General features: G+C 31.8%; 2 protein-coding genes across 14 annotated transcripts in view; one reads left to right on the top strand and one right to left on the bottom strand.

The window, feature by feature from the left end:
- Positions 1 to 1963: 1963 nt before the first annotated feature.
- LOC106672427 (centrosomal protein of 120 kDa-like) lies at positions 1964 to 13839 on the bottom strand. Of its 3 annotated transcripts, none has more exons than XM_014403844.1 (16): positions 13716 to 13839; positions 9877 to 10024; positions 9680 to 9812; positions 9504 to 9620; positions 9270 to 9437; positions 8958 to 9188; positions 8703 to 8898; positions 7816 to 7893; positions 6476 to 6636; positions 6088 to 6322; positions 5913 to 6010; positions 5653 to 5835; positions 4361 to 4459; positions 4160 to 4306; positions 3919 to 4079; positions 1964 to 2133 (listed from the first exon to the last, which is right to left on the bottom strand). In XM_014403844.1, exons 1-16 carry the CDS (start codon positions 13765 to 13767, stop codon positions 2127 to 2129), a joined length of 2214 nt encoding a protein of 737 aa, XP_014259330.1. In that variant the 5' UTR covers positions 13768 to 13839; the 3' UTR covers positions 1964 to 2126. The 3 variants fall into 3 exon arrangements, with proteins under 3 accessions (XP_014259330.1, XP_014259328.1, XP_014259329.1); XM_014403842.1 differs by having other exon boundaries at positions 1964 to 2143; XM_014403843.1 differs by lacking the exon at positions 7816 to 7893 and having other exon boundaries at positions 1964 to 2143.
- The window catches only part of LOC106672428 (casein kinase I), an 81900-nt gene continuing 78274 nt past the window's right edge, over positions 13732 to 17357 (top strand). For 9 of the 11 annotated variants that reach the window (XM_014403846.2, XM_014403848.2, XM_014403851.2 and 6 more), the window contains exon 1: positions 13789 to 14084. The gene's annotated coding sequence lies outside the window, so the exon portion shown is untranslated. Of the gene's footprint in view, positions 14085 to 17357 lie in introns of all 11 variants that reach the window. The other 2 variants (XM_014403847.2, XM_014403849.2) reach the window with 2 other exon arrangements.

Here is a 17357-nt window from a genome sequence, read left to right on the forward strand (position 1 = left end):
GAGAGAGAGAGAGAGAGAGAGAGAGAGAGAGAAAGAAAAATTGGCTAAAATGGGATATGTCAAGTTGTGTGTACAATCCCTAAATTCTACAGTGAGATAACTGGACTAATTCACTTGTTACCAATGAAACAAATTCTAATACAAGGAGGTAAAAATCAAAATACCCTTTCTGCACCTAGACAAACATTCACACGTTTTCTATTTTATTATATGAGTTATTCAAGTTTAAATCAGACTGGCCTGGCTTATGTTTGACACGCAAACAGTAGAACTGCCCCTGGACAGTTAAGAGAACTCAGCCAATGCTGGCTCCCAATTTGAAGGATTATTCATTTTGGACCGAATCTTCTTTTCTTTGTTAACTTCAATAATTGACAGGACTTAGGATATTAGAAGACAATAGCAACATCTTACCAGGTCGAACTTTACGAACTACAACTTAATCTCCAGCAATTCGTTTTAAGAGCTTTTCGTTGGAAAAGAGGCTTAGAGCAAATCACGTTTCTCTTAAAAAATGCTATATTGATACCAAAAGTTAATATAAAGGACAAATGATTAAACTTAAATTTATATATTGCAGTCTTTTAAACGTTCATAAACAATTTCTTAAAATAAGCAAAACATGTTTTTGATGTTTACAGATAAAATTTAGGTATGTATTTCTAGGTATAAAATTTAGGTGTATTTCAGAGTACATGTAATTAATAAATGCCTATCTAGATTGATTAAAATCATTTATAAATCTTTTTATCATTAAATTATGTAAAAATAAAACACCATTAATTGGTGGTAATTTCATAGCTTTCAGTGGTGCTATTTCTTGAAGAGTTTGTTTGTTATGATGCTAAAAACATCATTTATAAATATCTGGATATAATTTATTTTTTCCTTCGTTGCTTCTTCCTCTCAATACTAATTTTCCAAAGGTTTGTACAAATTTGATTATAGCGGCATATATTTATTATGCATAATTATCATGTAAAAATAGACTCAAAAATTGTTCTTTTGGTTTTAACCAAAATGGCTTTTGTCACCAAGAAAAATAAAGGTAAGGAAATTGCCATTCTGATATATACTGAAGTGGATTTAGCTTATGAAAAAATATGCATAAAGACCTAAAAATTGTCACGTAGGTAGTCCAAAATGGAATTTAAAAAAATAAATAAATAAAGATAATGATAATCAGAAATTGTCATTTTGGTGTAGACCACATCTTTTCTGACAAGAAAAATAAAAATTAAAACACTCAGAAATTGTCGTTTTGGTATAGACCAAAATGTTTTTTTCTGATGAGAAAAATAAAGGTGCCACTTATTTTTTTGGTGTACACCAAATGGCAAGAAAAATTAAGATAAGTCAGAAATCATTTTGGTGTAGACCAAAATGGACTTGGCTGACAAGAAAAATACAAGTAAGGACATTAATTTAAAAACTTGCCCTTTCGCTATAGACCAAAATGGCTTTTTCTGATAAGGAAAATAAACATACAACACACTAGTTCTTTTGTGTAGGCCAAAGTGGATTTCACTGGCAAGAAAATAAAGGTAAATAATCTCAAAAAGTCATTTCGGCATAAACCACAATGGATTTTTTTAACGAGAAAAATAAAGATAAATAAATTCAGAAATTATCCTTTTGGTTTAGGCCAAAATGGCTTTTTCTGACCAGAAAAATAAATGGCTTATTAGCTAGAGATGACTTGATTTAAACAGCAGAAAATTCCTAGGTGACCGTAAGTTCAAACCAAAATCAAATCTTCATACTATTGTAATAGTTTTCAATGATTGTTTTAGATAGTTTTTAAACTTTTTTTTGGGGGGGGGGGAGGTCCAGGATGAGCCAACATGCCCAGCCCTATCTTATCGGCCACCACAGCCCCACATATAACACTTGTACCTGTCACTAAATCTTTAGATTTACTGAAACATAATTAATAAAATCTCTGAGGAAAAATAAAACATTATTTGACAGACAATTTTTAAATTTTTATTAACAATGATTTTACTCCCGTGTGTACAACAAATATAACATCATTACATTTTTGCATCAAGTGTACGCTTTCTCAATTTGACTACGAATGTTCCTTATGGCATCTTGATCTTTTTTCATTTCACCAACCTCATCAGTTATTTCCTGCACAAGTCTGAAATTAGCAAACAAAAACCAAAAAATAAAACTGGCATCATAGAAATAAATTGTTTATTGAGATTTCAAAAAAAAAAAAAAAAAAAAATGCAGCAAGAATTATGACTTAAGGGACATATTCAATGATTTCCTGGTCAAATATGTAATAAAATGGAATAGAGTTTATAGAAATTAAGTTATCAAGGTATTTTGTTTTCTTTTTTATACTTGAAAAAATATACTTATAAATTTAAAGATACAACAATGACTATGTAGGTAGGGATAATGTTCACAATACTTTATTCCTGAGTAAATTTTTTGACTATGATTATTCGGAGATCGTGAGATGCAGTCTGGTGTGACGTAGGTTTTAGAAAACCATTTTCTTTATCGTGCCAATGTTTCAATCTTTATTGAGATCATCTTCAGGGCCTAGGATTTATAAACATTGTTTAAATTTTACAAATACATGTAGGATATGAAGAAAAAAAAAAAAAAAAAACCGTCACACCAGACCGCATCTCATGATCTCCGAATAATCATTAACTAATGATCACTAAACACCATACATTTTTTGGCTATATTTAATTATCTGCTACTAATTTACATTTTTGTCAAAGGATAATGTACATGGAGAAATATTGAAACTTTGAAAATTTACAGCACCGTTTTTGTCATTAGAGAGTCAAAGAGAAAATAAAATCACTCCCCTAATTAAATAACTTCCTACAGAATGTGGGTGTAATTTTTGGGTTTATTTCATATTATAATAGTCACAAAGAAGCCATTAATTTCTTTTTTATCATAACAAATATCATTTATAACACTAGTTGAACTTTATGCAAGGCAATTAAACGACTTCTTTTCCAAGTTTATCAGTTTTGCTCTAACAATTTACAAAGCAAATCATCCTAAAATAAGTCTTGGTTTAATGACTTGGGTCATGTCAGTGCTGATCCCATTAACATCTTCAATCAGACCTTCTCATCTCCTAACCAAATTCGGCATGTCATGACGAGCTGCCCGACCGATTTACATTTGCCGTTGTTGAGATCCTCGACCTGTGCTCACCAGTGGTCGACCTACACTGTAAGACTAGATTTACTTATTACAGACAATAAAAATAATTATCATACTGACAAAACTATTTTAGAACCCTTCTGTACTTTTTGGAAATTGATTTATGAATTTGAACAAAACAGACAGAATTTGATTAGACATTAACTTGAAGACTCCTTAGTTAATTTTACAACAAATTAATCCAATAGATTCTGTATGCCTTGAAATTTTATTAAAATAAATAACCATGGCATTTCCGGATCCTGTGCTGATTTGTTTATTTTTCCTGGTAAATAGAGTTATAAAGCAGTTCTTAAAATGGTTTTTAATTAACAAATATTGTCTGATTTTGGAAAAGTAGTAGCTAAAAATCAACTTAAAAATGTCTGCAATCAATTTATACAATTAATATGCAATGTTAATAAATTAAAATGTAATTCATTCATGATTTGTAACGTGCTTTTGGAGAAAAAGCATCGTACTTAGATCTGTGTTTTGCCAAGTTTGGTAGATCAATTAAAAACAAAAATATGACAGACTTGACTTAACTGTGAAATGTTAATGTAGAAGCCAATGATTTGAGAGTATCACGTATATGAATATTTCAATGTTAACATAAGGGCTAGGCTATTATAAAATACCTAACACACAAATTCTTACCTCAGCTGGTTTTCATTGTTTAAGCTTTAAAAAACTACATTTAAAATAATTTGGAGATTTTGGGAAAGAAATTACCCTAGAGTTTGCAATTCTTCTCTATTCCTCTGAAACTCAATTTTTATTTTTTCCTGTTCCTCTTCTTTAAGTTTGTGCAGCTCCCTTGTCGCTTTCCCCCATTGCTCTTTGTAAAAAGCTTTAGACTGCAAAGCCTGTTCTAAGCTTTGCTGGAGAGTTTTCTAAAACAAAGCCGTTTTTGTGAAACTACAAGCTCAATTGAAAAAAAAAAAAAGTGATAAAACAAAAGGGTCTTATGTACAAGGTCGCTATGAGAGCCGTTTGTGTGGGATTTGGAAATCTGGCTGTTTGATGTTGTCATGAGGCTTTCTTCTAACCGAGCCAACTCTTTCTCTCTTATTTCTAACCGTCTTTCAAGCTCATTTTTCTCCAATATGATCTGACTTATCTGAAAAAAAAAGTGTATAAAATAAACATTTTTTTTCTCATAGAAAAACAATACCTTGTCTTCCATATCATACTGATGAAGTTTTGAGGCTTTTCTTAACTCTTGAAATTTTATAGTGTACTTTCGATCAAGTTCCTCTTTCACTTTTAAAATCTGAAAAAAAAATTGCCTGGCAAGATCTTGAATATATATATGTTAAATATTGCAGTTAAACGTATTGCTGTGGAGTCTCTCAAGCCTAAGATCAATTTGGAATTGACCCTTCTTTATTTCCAAACCATGAAAAGTGCACTACCCTAAGATAGTTGAGCACTTTCTGGGGTTTCTTTTCATTTATTTCTTTATGCATTAGTATTTTAGAACATGTTCCAATGCTTCTGCCCCTTCATGAGTCGACAGACTTTGTCACATTATCAGAGGGTTTTTTTAATTTAAAACAAAAAATTATTATTATTTTTTTAAAGGTGGTTTTGAATCGGTATTGGCCATCAAGGCCTATTATTTTTTATTTTTCTTAATTAAGAAATATAATTTTTTGTTTTTCTGGTTGAGAGAATCTTTGATTGTTTACCACCTGGTGAATTCATCCAATGTAGTCCTTTCTCCAACCATTTGTTCAGTTTTTACCTTGCTTTGGGCAAATATGTGTTTCTGGACCAAATGGCTTAACCAACCCAATACCAGTTTGATACCCACATTCTATGTTTTTTTCCTTTGGAGCTGGAGATATGTTTGATATTCCCAGTCCAGTTCTGAATTGAAGGTGGAGGAGTCTAGAGCCCTTTGTTATGCTTGTCTGTCCTGAGAATATGTTTATCTGTGCACCTTTTATTTATTTTTTAACTATTTCTTGTTCACAGAGTTCTATTACATAGATCGGCTTAGAAAATTGATCATATTGGGTTTAGAGGTTTTGCTAGGCCAAAATTTGAGCCTTTGACCCCTCCACATTTCATTATAGATCCATCTGTATACTATAATAAGTTGTAGTGTTTTTGCTCGTCCTCTTATTATTGGAAAATTGTAGTCATTTACTCTAAAACTAGTTGTATGTAAATTAAATTCAAATTAAATTTATTTGAATTAAAGTTTATACAGAAATGAACAAATTTGAATGGAAACAATTCGGCGTACTATTTGTAGAAAAACAAAATTTGCATATAAATAATGTTGGTTTCAAACATGTGAGAAGTTAAAATGTAAGTTTCAGCCTATAGTCCTCAAGGAGAAATGCCACACTAAAAGCAATGTTTCATGATGATGGAGAGCTCAGATGTTTACATATATGATGACCAGATCCAAGGATAGTGAAAAAATTACAAAGAGGTTGCCTAGCTAAAACTTACTTCCTCTTCTCTAATATTTAAGACCTCAGTCCGTGTTGCCAGCTCTTTAAGAGTTTCTTCCAAGCGATCTCTAAAACTTTGGCATTCTTCTATTTTTGTTTTAAATTCATTTTCAAGCTCAGTCCTTCTTTTTATCCACTCCGAAGAGAGCTTTTTTAAGCGTTTCTCTGCTTTTTGATTCAGCTGAAAATAAGAAATGACATACAATAATATTAATATTGTATAATTGAAAATGCAAGGGTAATTTTAAATAAGGATACCTCAAATTTATAGATTTCTTGCTGTTTTTCTTTCCAGTCTTCAAGTTCTTCACATATTTTATGAGCTGCCTCCCTAACATACTGTCTAGGAAGAATATCTACAAACAAACATTAAAATTAATTTTATCATTATTGATAGAAAGTAATTCGTAAGGTTATTTTTATAAGACCTTACCACCAACGCCAGACCTTAAAACGCCCATGTTGGGGGGGCTTGTGGAAGTACCAGTTTCACAGTAGGTTGGTGAAGATCTTATGTATGAAACATTTGGTTTTGTTGAGGTTGGATCAATTACTTTCCCTCTGAAATCACCGTCCATATCCTGCCTCAGTCTGTGACTCTCTTTAAAATCCTTTTCTTCAATTTTATAATGATGCTTCGCTTTAATTGGTTCTTCCACTTCTTTTAGCTTTTATGAACACAAAACCAAGTTAAGAAAAGCACAAAAACAGCTTCATTAAAAGTTTTTAAAAGCAAATAATTTATTTACAATAAATAACAATAAAAAATTGGTCTTTGAATAAGAAAAATACATTCATTGGCCCTTACTGAATTAGAGTACCTTCTGGGGCTCCATTGTAATACATTCCTTCTGTGCACCAGACGCTAGCTGAATCGGCTTTTTCATAAACCACTCCACAGTTATTTTTTTGCTCATTTGCGCATTACTGTCATCACTTTCAGCGGTTGTAGGGTCAAGCCCGACTGATGTCAATGCATCACCTGAAAACATGTTTTCAGAATGTCAAAAATGAAACCTATGCAAAAACAATAGTCAAATATCTAGTATAATTTAGATGCATCATTTTAAAAATTGTGCAGTTATTTTTTTTTTTTAAGCTGTCAACTAGGGTTATTTTAAGGGTAAGTAAAAAAATGACTGTTTTAAAAGTTAAAATAAATTTACTTTATATTTTAAATCGTGGAAAAATGGCTCATCATACTTTGATTAATCACTATCTAAAGGCCAACTCTGACTCGCCTTGGACTTTGTTGTAAACAAAAAAATTTTCTGCACTAATTTTTATGCATTTGTAGAACTTTTCAAAAAGTCCTTTTTCACTTTCTCTGAATTGAGTAAGTCAAGATTCACACTTTTCTAAGATAAATCTAGTATTTCCAATAGGAGTGAGTTTAATATATCATTGAGCTCTTCTGGTTTTTTGAATTTTTGAACTACCTCCACACAGTCCACTCATTGAATGTTTTATCATCTTCAAATTGGTGGACCATATGTGTTGTTTTTACAGCTGTAAGTTGTCTTCTCCAACAACGTTACAATACCGCCAGACAATCACATCTAAACTTCATTTTGTAAAGTCATTGTCAAAAGAATACTAGCATAAAAAGTGGCATGTTTTTACAAAATTTTATATACAGTGAAGGGTTAAATCTAATGAAGAAAGGTGATTAAATGAACATTTAGAAAAGTTTGAAACATTAAAATTGTTTACTCATCCTTTTAATTTATAAATGTACACAAATTGTTGGTATTTTTATTTTTGGGAAACATATGTGCATGATGTTTGATTCAAACATAATAAATATAAAAGTAATAAATAGGATGAAAATTTAGGAAATCCTAAAAAACATCCTCGTAGGTAGTTAGTGGAGTGACCGACATGTCATTGGGAAAAAAAAATTGATAATTATTAGGATCTGTAAGCAAAACATAATCACTGTCAGTCACCCCTTTATAAATTATGAATATCATATGTTTAAAATCCACACATGGGGTTGCATTTTTATTTTGTTAATATCACATTTTTACATTAAAAACATAATGAGGCCGGACCTCAAATCTGGTACCTAGATTATTAATCATTGCGGTTCCTTCACTTAAGGTACAAGATTAAAAGAAAATTCTTTTACCAGAATAAGTTCACCTTGATTGATAATTACCAGTACTTCCTGTTAAAACTGTGGATGAGCAATCATTAGCACAGGGTTTATTCGTAAAGGATACATTCATATAGGAACCTAAAAAAGTGTATTAAGTTCAAAACTCTCATCACTTTTTCTTTCTAATAACTAAAATGTTCAACTTGATCAATTTAATATTTTTACATTTATTTAATTCTTTTATTCAAAGACAGATACATTGCCCAGGTTTGTCCAAAAAATTTGATGTAATTATCATCCAAAAAGTTAATGAAATTGTTTTAATTCAAGTTTTGTGAGCACAATAATAAACAGGTAGCTATGTATCTCTCTATTTAGTGCATAATGGTAATAATATATTCTTATAAAATACAAGTGGGAAATAAAAAGATGAGAGAGAAAATAAGCTACACTTGTCTGACTGTAAGAGAATCAGTAAGCACATTATATTCAGATTTTTTTTCTTGAGTAAGGCAAATTTCTGGGTCCCCTTTTTAATATATGTAAGGAGGGCCTTTGATTGAATAAATTTTTTGGGAGTGAAAATATAGTGTGAGGGTCAATAGTGTAGTGCTGAGTACCATGTTAAGATCTTGACAGTGTGAATGTAGCTAATATTTTTTAATAAATCATAATGGCTCTAGTACAGAATAAGCTTTTTTTAGCTTCTTGTATTGAGTTCTATGTAGTAAATATTTAAACTAATTCAATTTAAGAAAAAAATGTTAATGCTGGATCCACAAAACACTTAGTCTTGTTTATTTTTAACATCCTTTTGACCTAACTGTTATAATAAGAATAGAAATATTAAAATTGTTATGATTTCAAAACAAAATATAGAAAAAATTATTAAAAATAAGGACAGGAAAAATTTTTGAATAAAGTTATGTACCAATTTAACGTTTCACCTGATTCAATAGGTCCTTGGTCCATACTTTTTGCTTCATTTACATAAAATTTAGGTGGAGTTTTGGGTGCCAACTTTACCTCAATCTCTAAATAAGGACTGAGTGAGTCAATAAGATTTTCTTTTTTATAAAGTGATTTTATCAGTATCTTTGAGTTGACAACAGCCGCTTTCCCTTCAACAATACTTGCTAGCCCCTATAAAGTATATTTTTCATTATTGAAATCCCAATACGAAATTTGGTGTAAAGTCTTACCTTAACATCCATTGGTGCGATTCCTATAACTTTTTCTCCGCAATATAAGTTAAAAATTAAATGGGGAAAATCTCTGAAGTATGCACAGAGAAAATCAGGCTGGGCTTTCAACTCAAGTATCGCCCCATCGATTGTAGTCCCATCGGAATCAATGTTGTCAGTGGCAAATGATGTCCCCATGATTGAGTATTGAAAATGAATTGGTGTTCCTAAATCACTATGTGGTATAACCTAGAGAAAATAGATTTACTGACACATGCTGTTACAAATAAATACTGTTTTGATAAGAATAGAACACAGGTTTATTATTACAGAGTATAAATTTCCAGCCTCGAAAATTTTGACACTAAGTTCAAAAAGTTCAGCGCCATCAGATGGTCCGATCTCTAAACAGGAGCCAGAACGGTAGTCCAACACCATGGTGTCTCCTTTAGCCATTGTTACTTCTTGTTTAGGCAAAGTAGATTCTTTAGGAAGTTGCTATTAAATTTTTAAAAAAATTAAACTTGTTTGTTAAATTAATTAAACAATATTAATATGACTTACTCTTTCATTAAATTCTTTTTCATGAGCTTCTTCTATTTTGAAAATAAGAAGAAGCTCAGGGTTATGGGCTTTTGCTTCGTTTCTTAAACCAAGAAGCCTATGCCAAGTTTCTAATACCTATAACAATAGCCAAATTAAAAAATAAAAGACTAAATAATAAATGTGAAAATATTTACTGGTATTCCACTTCCTCTTGGTATAATTTGTGCTTCTTTTAGGTTTAATAAAATATATCCTAGCCGGTCTCTTTTATGTTCATTAATAACATTAAAACATTCTATTTTCAATGCTGTGTTTCCTGTTCTTAACCTGCATCATCAAGAAATTTTGAATGCAAGGCAAGGTTCAGCGGAACTCACCGAATGACGTTTACCTTCGTAAGTATTTTTTATCTGTCTGCCAAAGTAATTGTGTGTCGAACTGTGGGTATATCGATGAGTTGATCTGCGCGCTTTCTAGTTTGTTTCCACTTAAAGCTGCAACTATCACCAAAGGGTTGCTGAGAAATCCAAATCCGTTACCTGAAAAAGCAAATTTCTTTATTTTTCTTACTCCTGAATGGGCTGGTGAGTACGAATTTAAGAACTGTTTGTGTAGAAGAAACTTAATAATCACAATTCAGTTTAATCCAGGCAAAGAAGAATTACAAAGCATCAAGAGGAATGTCGATAAAGATTATTAAATTTTTCTTATTCTTGTGTATGTAATTAAGAATCCAATTAATATTAATATCCTGAACACTAATGATTTCAAACTGGTCGAAACTGTCATTTCAATTTTAGAATGTAACACAAATTTTGTTAAAATATCTGACGAAAGACTGGAAAAACACCTTCACATAGAGAAAATTGTCTAAATAAAACTGAAGGCATGGTTTACCCTACATAAATGGCATAAATGTATTTGACACAGAAATTTCATAGGAAATTATTGCATTCTTTATTTTTGAGTCAATCAATAAGAATGAATAAATAAAATGTACAATTTCTCTGTGTGGGGTGATTTCACACTAAAGATGAATAAACAATGAAACACATCTGCCACACCAAATCAGCAAGGAAAGGTAACAACAAAATTATAAAAATATTATTGTATTTGACAGAAACAAGAAATAAGTTGAAATATCAAGAAAAATATCTTCCATGTGGTAAGGTCTTTCAATTTACGATCATATGCAATAATCCTGGTTAGGGACAATAACAAACAGGTCAGAATAATCGAAAATGATAAACTGAGAGGAAGTAAAGTCATGGTTGTATTATTTGGTTCTGAACGCCAAACCCAACCATATATTTTTGCATCTGAAGTGGTTTGGTTAATGAAAATCCTCAGAACCAGTTCAATTTAATCAAACAGCAAGAATAGGTCTGGAAGGATGCTGTTTTCATGTGATAAAACTGTAACTAGATCTCCTTCTATCATCCTGGTTACAAACATTAACAGACCAGGATGACGATCGATTATGAACTGTGAAGTAATAAGGTTGTGGTAGTTATTTGGTTCTGAATCTCAAACCTGGCCAAATTATTTTGGGTATGAACTGGTTTGGTTAATGGCAATCCTCAGATCCAGTTTAGCTTAAACTAACAGTAAGAGGACTTTTTTAGTAGGTACTGAAGAATGTTTGTTTTGAGGTGATAAATCTGTAACTAGATCATATCCCGATTATTCAGGGTACGAACAAAAACCAGACCAGGATGACCGTTGACGATGAACTTGAAATATTGAACGATATGTAATAAGTGAGTAGTCTAAATATGTAACTAGTTTATAGTCGTATTATTTAGTTCTGAACACCAAACCTGACCATATAATTTTGCATATGAAGTGCTTTGGTTAATAATAATCCTCAGATACAGTTTAACATAAACAATATTCGTAGGCTCGATGTGTCCCACATAATAGAGGCGTGTCATGCTTTGGCTCCATACAGAGAGCATGTAGGCGTGCTGCCGGATTTAAGAAGAGTTCTCGAACACGGTAGCGAGTTTCAGGGTCCCCTGTTCCACTTTTTAGGGGAATTGGTAATTTTCAATTGTATATGCCTTCAAAATATGTGTTTTGTGTTTCTGTGTCTCATATGAGTGAATGTATTTATTGGTGTGAATGGGCAGTGGCTGATGGCAAAGCAGTTTCTCCATCACCTCTCAGGTTGTGTGTAAGACTTGGGCCGATGGCAGAAATTTTATAAAAATACCCCATCAACCCCAATTTAGATTAGTTTATTATAGTAAGCAGGTAGATGGAGGAATATCGAGTACTCCATCTACCAAACAGTATGAGTGCAATCAATGTATATAGGTATGAATGTATTTATTGGTGTGATTGTGTATAGAGTGTGTAGCGGTATTTCGCTAGTGCTTCAGGGCTAAAATGACCAAGCTGTCAGAGGCCCCTGTCAAAAAAAAAAAATAATAATAATAAAATTAAAGAAAATAATCGTAGGTCCTAAAGAATCCAAACAACTCAAATCTGATTGATTTAATGATTTTTAGATTGAAATCCCTATTGCCACACTCAGGTATGAAGATGATAACATTAGAATGTAAGGCATAGTTAATCACAAGCGAATAAATCAGCCCAAATGTTTTTTATTTAATTATATTTAAAAGAAACAACAAATTATTGAAGTAATGAATTTTAACTAATTCATTGGAAACAATGAAATAAGTTGCGAAGAATATCTCCCACATGGAAATTCATATTTAGCAGAATTAAGATATGGTATTGAGGTGATTTCTGATTAGGAATAATAACAAACCAGACCAGGATGACTGTAGATGATGAACTGTGAGCTAATAAGCGCGTGGTCGTATATTTTGTTCTGAACACCAAACAAGACCATAAACTTTTGGATATGAAGAGTTTTGGTTAATAATAATCCTCAGATCCAGTTAGCTTAAACAATAGTTGATCCTAAAGAACACAAACAACATAAATCTGAATGATTCAATGATTTTTAGATTGAAACTTCTTCACTGATCCTTATTGTCACTCTCGGGAATGAAGATTATAACATCAGACCATAAGACAGAGTTAATCACAAGCGAATAAATCAGGCCAAATGTTTTCTATGGCGTTGTATTTAAAAGAAACAAGAAATTATTGGGGTAATGGACCTATAACTAGTTCATCAGAAACAATTAAATAAGTTGTCAAAAATATCTTCCACATGGAAATTGATATTTTTCAGAATTAACATATTATATTAAGGTGATTTTCCTGTACATTGACCATCTCCTAACACAGAAAAGATGTTATTTTTTCTTTCTTTTTTAAAAAAGATCATCTCCTAACATCCTGATTACTAGACCAGGATGACCATTGATGATATTATGAGGTAATAAGCGTGCGGTCGTATATTTGGTTCTGAACACCAAACCTGACCATAACTTTTTGCATATGAAGTGTTTTGGTTAATAATAATCCTCAGATCAAATTTAGCATAAACAATAATCGCAGAACCTAAAGAACGTAAACAACTTAAATCTGATTGATTTAATGATTTTTAGATTGAAACATCTTCACCGATCCTTATTGTCACACTCAGGTATGAAGATTATCAGAACATAAGGCAGTTAATCACAAGCAAATAAATCAGGCCAAATTTTTTTTAATGGATTTGTGTTTAAAAGGAACAAAAATTATTGAGGTAACGAACCTGCAACTAGTTCATGAGAAACAATGAAATAAGTTGTCAAGAATATCTTCCACATGGAAATTCATATTTAGCAGAAGTAAGATATTGTGTTGAGGTGATTTTCCTGTATGCTGATCATCTCCCATCATCCTTATTAGGAATAATAACAAACCAGACCAGGATGACTGTAGACGATGAACTGTGAGGCAATAAGCGTGCAGTCATATTATTTGGTTCTGAACACCAAACCTGACCATATACTTTTGCATATAAGTGCTTTGGATTACAATAATCCTCAGATACAGTTTTAAACCAACATTAAGAATAGGTCCTCGAAAACAAAAACAGTTGGCCAACAAGTTATGGAGTAAGCATATAATAAAATTATTTATACTGGTTTATGTTAAACCTAAGTCAGCCTATCAAATTATGTACGATGTTGTTTAAGTCTATCAGCAGTCAATTTCTAGAAGGGGCAAAGTCAGTGAGAACTGTCAGAAACGAATACCATGGTTACACAATGTAGGCAAACAATTAATTCTAAATTATTCTTGGGGAAATGATTTCGTTACCTTCTTTTATCTCGAGTACAACTTGCAATAAACAACTGGCCAAAGTATCCATTAAAAAAAGGGAAAAACGTTTGTCGGTCCAAAAAGAACCGTTAGTCCGCTACTAGTTTACAAACCATTCTTGAATTGCCATGGCAACCCCAGCTGACGTGCCATACACGTAGATAGAAAAAAAGCCCGATTTTTAACAATATCTCAGCTATATTAGTTTAACAATAGACTAATAGTAATTTTCATTTTTTTTTCTTCCTCAATCATTTTAAAAATTAGTGATGTAAATTTTATTTTTATACAAAAAAAAACCGAGATAAAAACTGTACAAAATTTTTTGTAGCTTCCTCCGAGGTGATATATTCAAAGGAGTTCAAGGTGAGTCATTCTATTTTTTTACTACTAAAAAATCCCAAATCCGACTTCCGGCCGTTGTCAAAATTTTGTAAACTCAGTGAACAGCTGGCATTCGAAAACATCGAAAAGACGTGAAAGTAATCCTCAATGGAACTGGGATTGTCTGCCAGGGTCGCGTGAGGGCCGCCAAAGCACATGGACTTAGGGTGTAACAAGCCAATTTCAGCCGTTAAACTATCTTGAAACGCGAATTCGACCTCGTCGCCCTTACCCGGTTTGTATTCATCCGCGGCGGTTCGATTCCGTCGAGAAATCGCATCCCACGGCCTTATATCGAAATCGATTGCACCGAGGGGGAACTTCGTTTTAGTTCAAAGCCCTCTTTGGGACTTCGTAAACATAGGCGACTTGAACAAACTTTTAAACACTCATAAAAATAAAAAAATCCAACGACAAATATTTCCTGATACTATAACGACATATACAATAAACATAAATAGATATATACTGGGGAAAAATAAAAAAATCCAACGCAATAAAATAATTTAGGCTCACTGGGTAGGCTGAAAGGTTTTCCTATTAAAATTCTAGCACAACAATTGACAATTCAAAACAAAAACTTCAAAATACTTTAAAATAAGCTCCAACTTCTTACAAACGCCCCCTTATTCAAGAATTTTGTCACAGGCTTTTAAGCATTTTAGCTCAGTTTTTAGGATTGCATTTTTTAAATATTGTTTTGATGAATTTTCCATATAATCAATGAATCGTGGATGAATCAAGGATAGTTGAATGTTTGTTTACAATTTATATACAAAATATAAAAAATTCATATAGGCCAAAACACCTCCACAATTCTACAGATTGTAAGGATATATCATCTTATAGGATTTCCTCCTTTTTGAAATTTTTCCTTAAAAACAGAACATTTTATAAGTAATTTTTAAAAATATCCATTATATATTGCAAAACGTACAGTTTTTACTACAGTATGGTAATGTGGTAGTATGGTGGTTGAATCGTACAAAAGGACTTTGATTTTTTGAATAATCTTGTAGTTTTCTTCTTTTCAATAGAACAGAATAGAGCCAACCAATTTCTGAAAACTATCAATTTCGAGACTGCCTGCCTCCTTTTCAGCCTAATATTGGCAGGTGTATTAAAACTTAGTTACAATTATATACAAAAGGTATATATGGCAAAAAAGGTTATCTATTATTTTTGAAAATGTTTCGTTTTTAAATTTTTATATCAAAAAGACAAACTTCAGGATCGTGAATGTGTAAACAATAGGACATTGTAACATTATACCTTCAGAAAGATTATGGCTAAATTAAAAAAAAAAAAGTTTTTGAGATGTTTGCTAATACATTTTTTCTGATATTACAATCAAACCAATCCTCTTGATTCAATGAGTCAATGTAAAATTTTAATAAATAAATGCAAATATTTTATAAGTTTTAGTCTATTGCCTATTGCATAAGGGGAAACTAGCAAACGATAGATCCTTGAATTAGTTTAATCTCTGGATTTGAGAATTTATTGGGTATGTGGCCCTTGAATTGATACACTTTTTATACATATGCCAAGATTTTGGCTCTATATTTGGCCTTCCTCAGGGCAATGTACGTTTATCAATAAAAGTAATGTAAGACACATTGACTTGACAGTCAAAGATTTAAATTTTTTTCAAAAACACATCTTTACACCTTTTAAATGTGAATGATAAAGCGCTTTCACAATTAGAAAATTGCAAGACAGAGCAGATTGACAAAAGTAGATTGATAAAAACAATCCAATAAAATATTAAAATTCCAATATAAAAGGCTTGGGTTTTTAAAATAATTTTGTATTTTCTTTTCTTCAATGGAACAGATTAAGCCAACCAATTTCCGAAAACTATTAATTTCTAGGTTGCCTGCCTCCTTTCCAGTACAAAAAATTCATTTTCGCCCTATTGTTTGCAGGTGTACTGTAGGAAAAACATAGTTACAACTATATATAACATATATATANTATATATGGATAAAATGTTATCTATAATTTTTGGAAATGTTTTGTTTTTAAATGTTTATATATAAACTCTGTATTTGAGAATTTATTGGGTATGTTGACACATTGCCTGTCAAAGATTTAATTTTTTTTAAACATCTTTACACCTTCTAAATGTGAATGATAAAACTCATTCACAATTAGAAAATTACAAGAAAGAGCTGATCAACAAAAGTAGATTGATAAAAACTGGCCCGTAAAATATTAAAATAAATTTACAATAAAAAAGGACTTGGGTTTTTAAAAATAATTGTGGAGTTTTCTTTTTTTCAATAGAACAGATACAGCCAACCAATTTTCGAAAACTATTAATTTCGAGGCTGCCTGCCTCCTTTTCAGTACAGAAAATTCATTTTCACCCTAATGTTCGCAGGTGTAGTGTAGGAAAAACATAGTTACAACTATATATAAAAGACATATATGGCAAAACTGGTATCTATCATTTTTGGAAATGTTTCGTTTTTAAATTTTTATGTCAAAAACACACTTTGAATTAGTATAAACTCTGGATTTGAGAATTTATTGGGTATGTTGGCACATTGCCTGCCAAAGATTTAATTTTTTTTTTCAAATGTGAAAGAAATTTCAAATTTTTTCAATGTGTTTTATCATTCAAATGTGAATGATAAAACATTCGCAATTAGAAAATTACTAGACAGAGCTGATTGACAAAATAGTTTGATGCAAACTGGCCAATAAAATATTAAATTAAATGTACTTAGGGGACTAGTACAATAAAGTTTATTCTTGCTGTTTTGAGTAAAATGGTTAGGGCGGGATACAGAACGGAAGGATTTGCGTAATCCGAACTGAAATGACGGTGGTCGTATTTATCAGGAGTTGGTGGTCAAATTCGCGGTTTAAATAAATTTGTTTCGGGTATAAATACATTTTATTTTAAAATAAAAAAAAATCTGTTAATTGTAGTGAAAGAGTTTTCGTCACGTGAAATTCGAAATAATTCGATGTTTGTCGGACGCGGTTCGATTGGAGTGGATCGATGTGGCGTCGGCGGCGACGGTGGTGCGGCCGGTTTCGATTCGGCCGACATCCGCCCCTCTCGTGCCGGCCCGTGGTGGGGGTGAAGTCTGCCCGAGTCCGAGAAATAATGGAGGTAGCAGCACGACGTCCCGACGGTTTATTCCATTTAAATTCTAAATAAAAAGAGTTTTTCTATTACGGGTCCCGGGCTGGTGATGTGTTCGCGAGTGTCCGTTGTGATGTGATATCCGTCACTCGGTC

Source organism: Cimex lectularius, unplaced genomic scaffold (assembly GCF_000648675.2).
Source record: "Cimex lectularius strain Harlan isolate CLEC.00 unplaced genomic scaffold, Clec_2.1 scaffold167, whole genome shotgun sequence".
NCBI lineage: Eukaryota > Metazoa > Arthropoda > Insecta > Hemiptera > Cimicidae > Cimex > Cimex lectularius.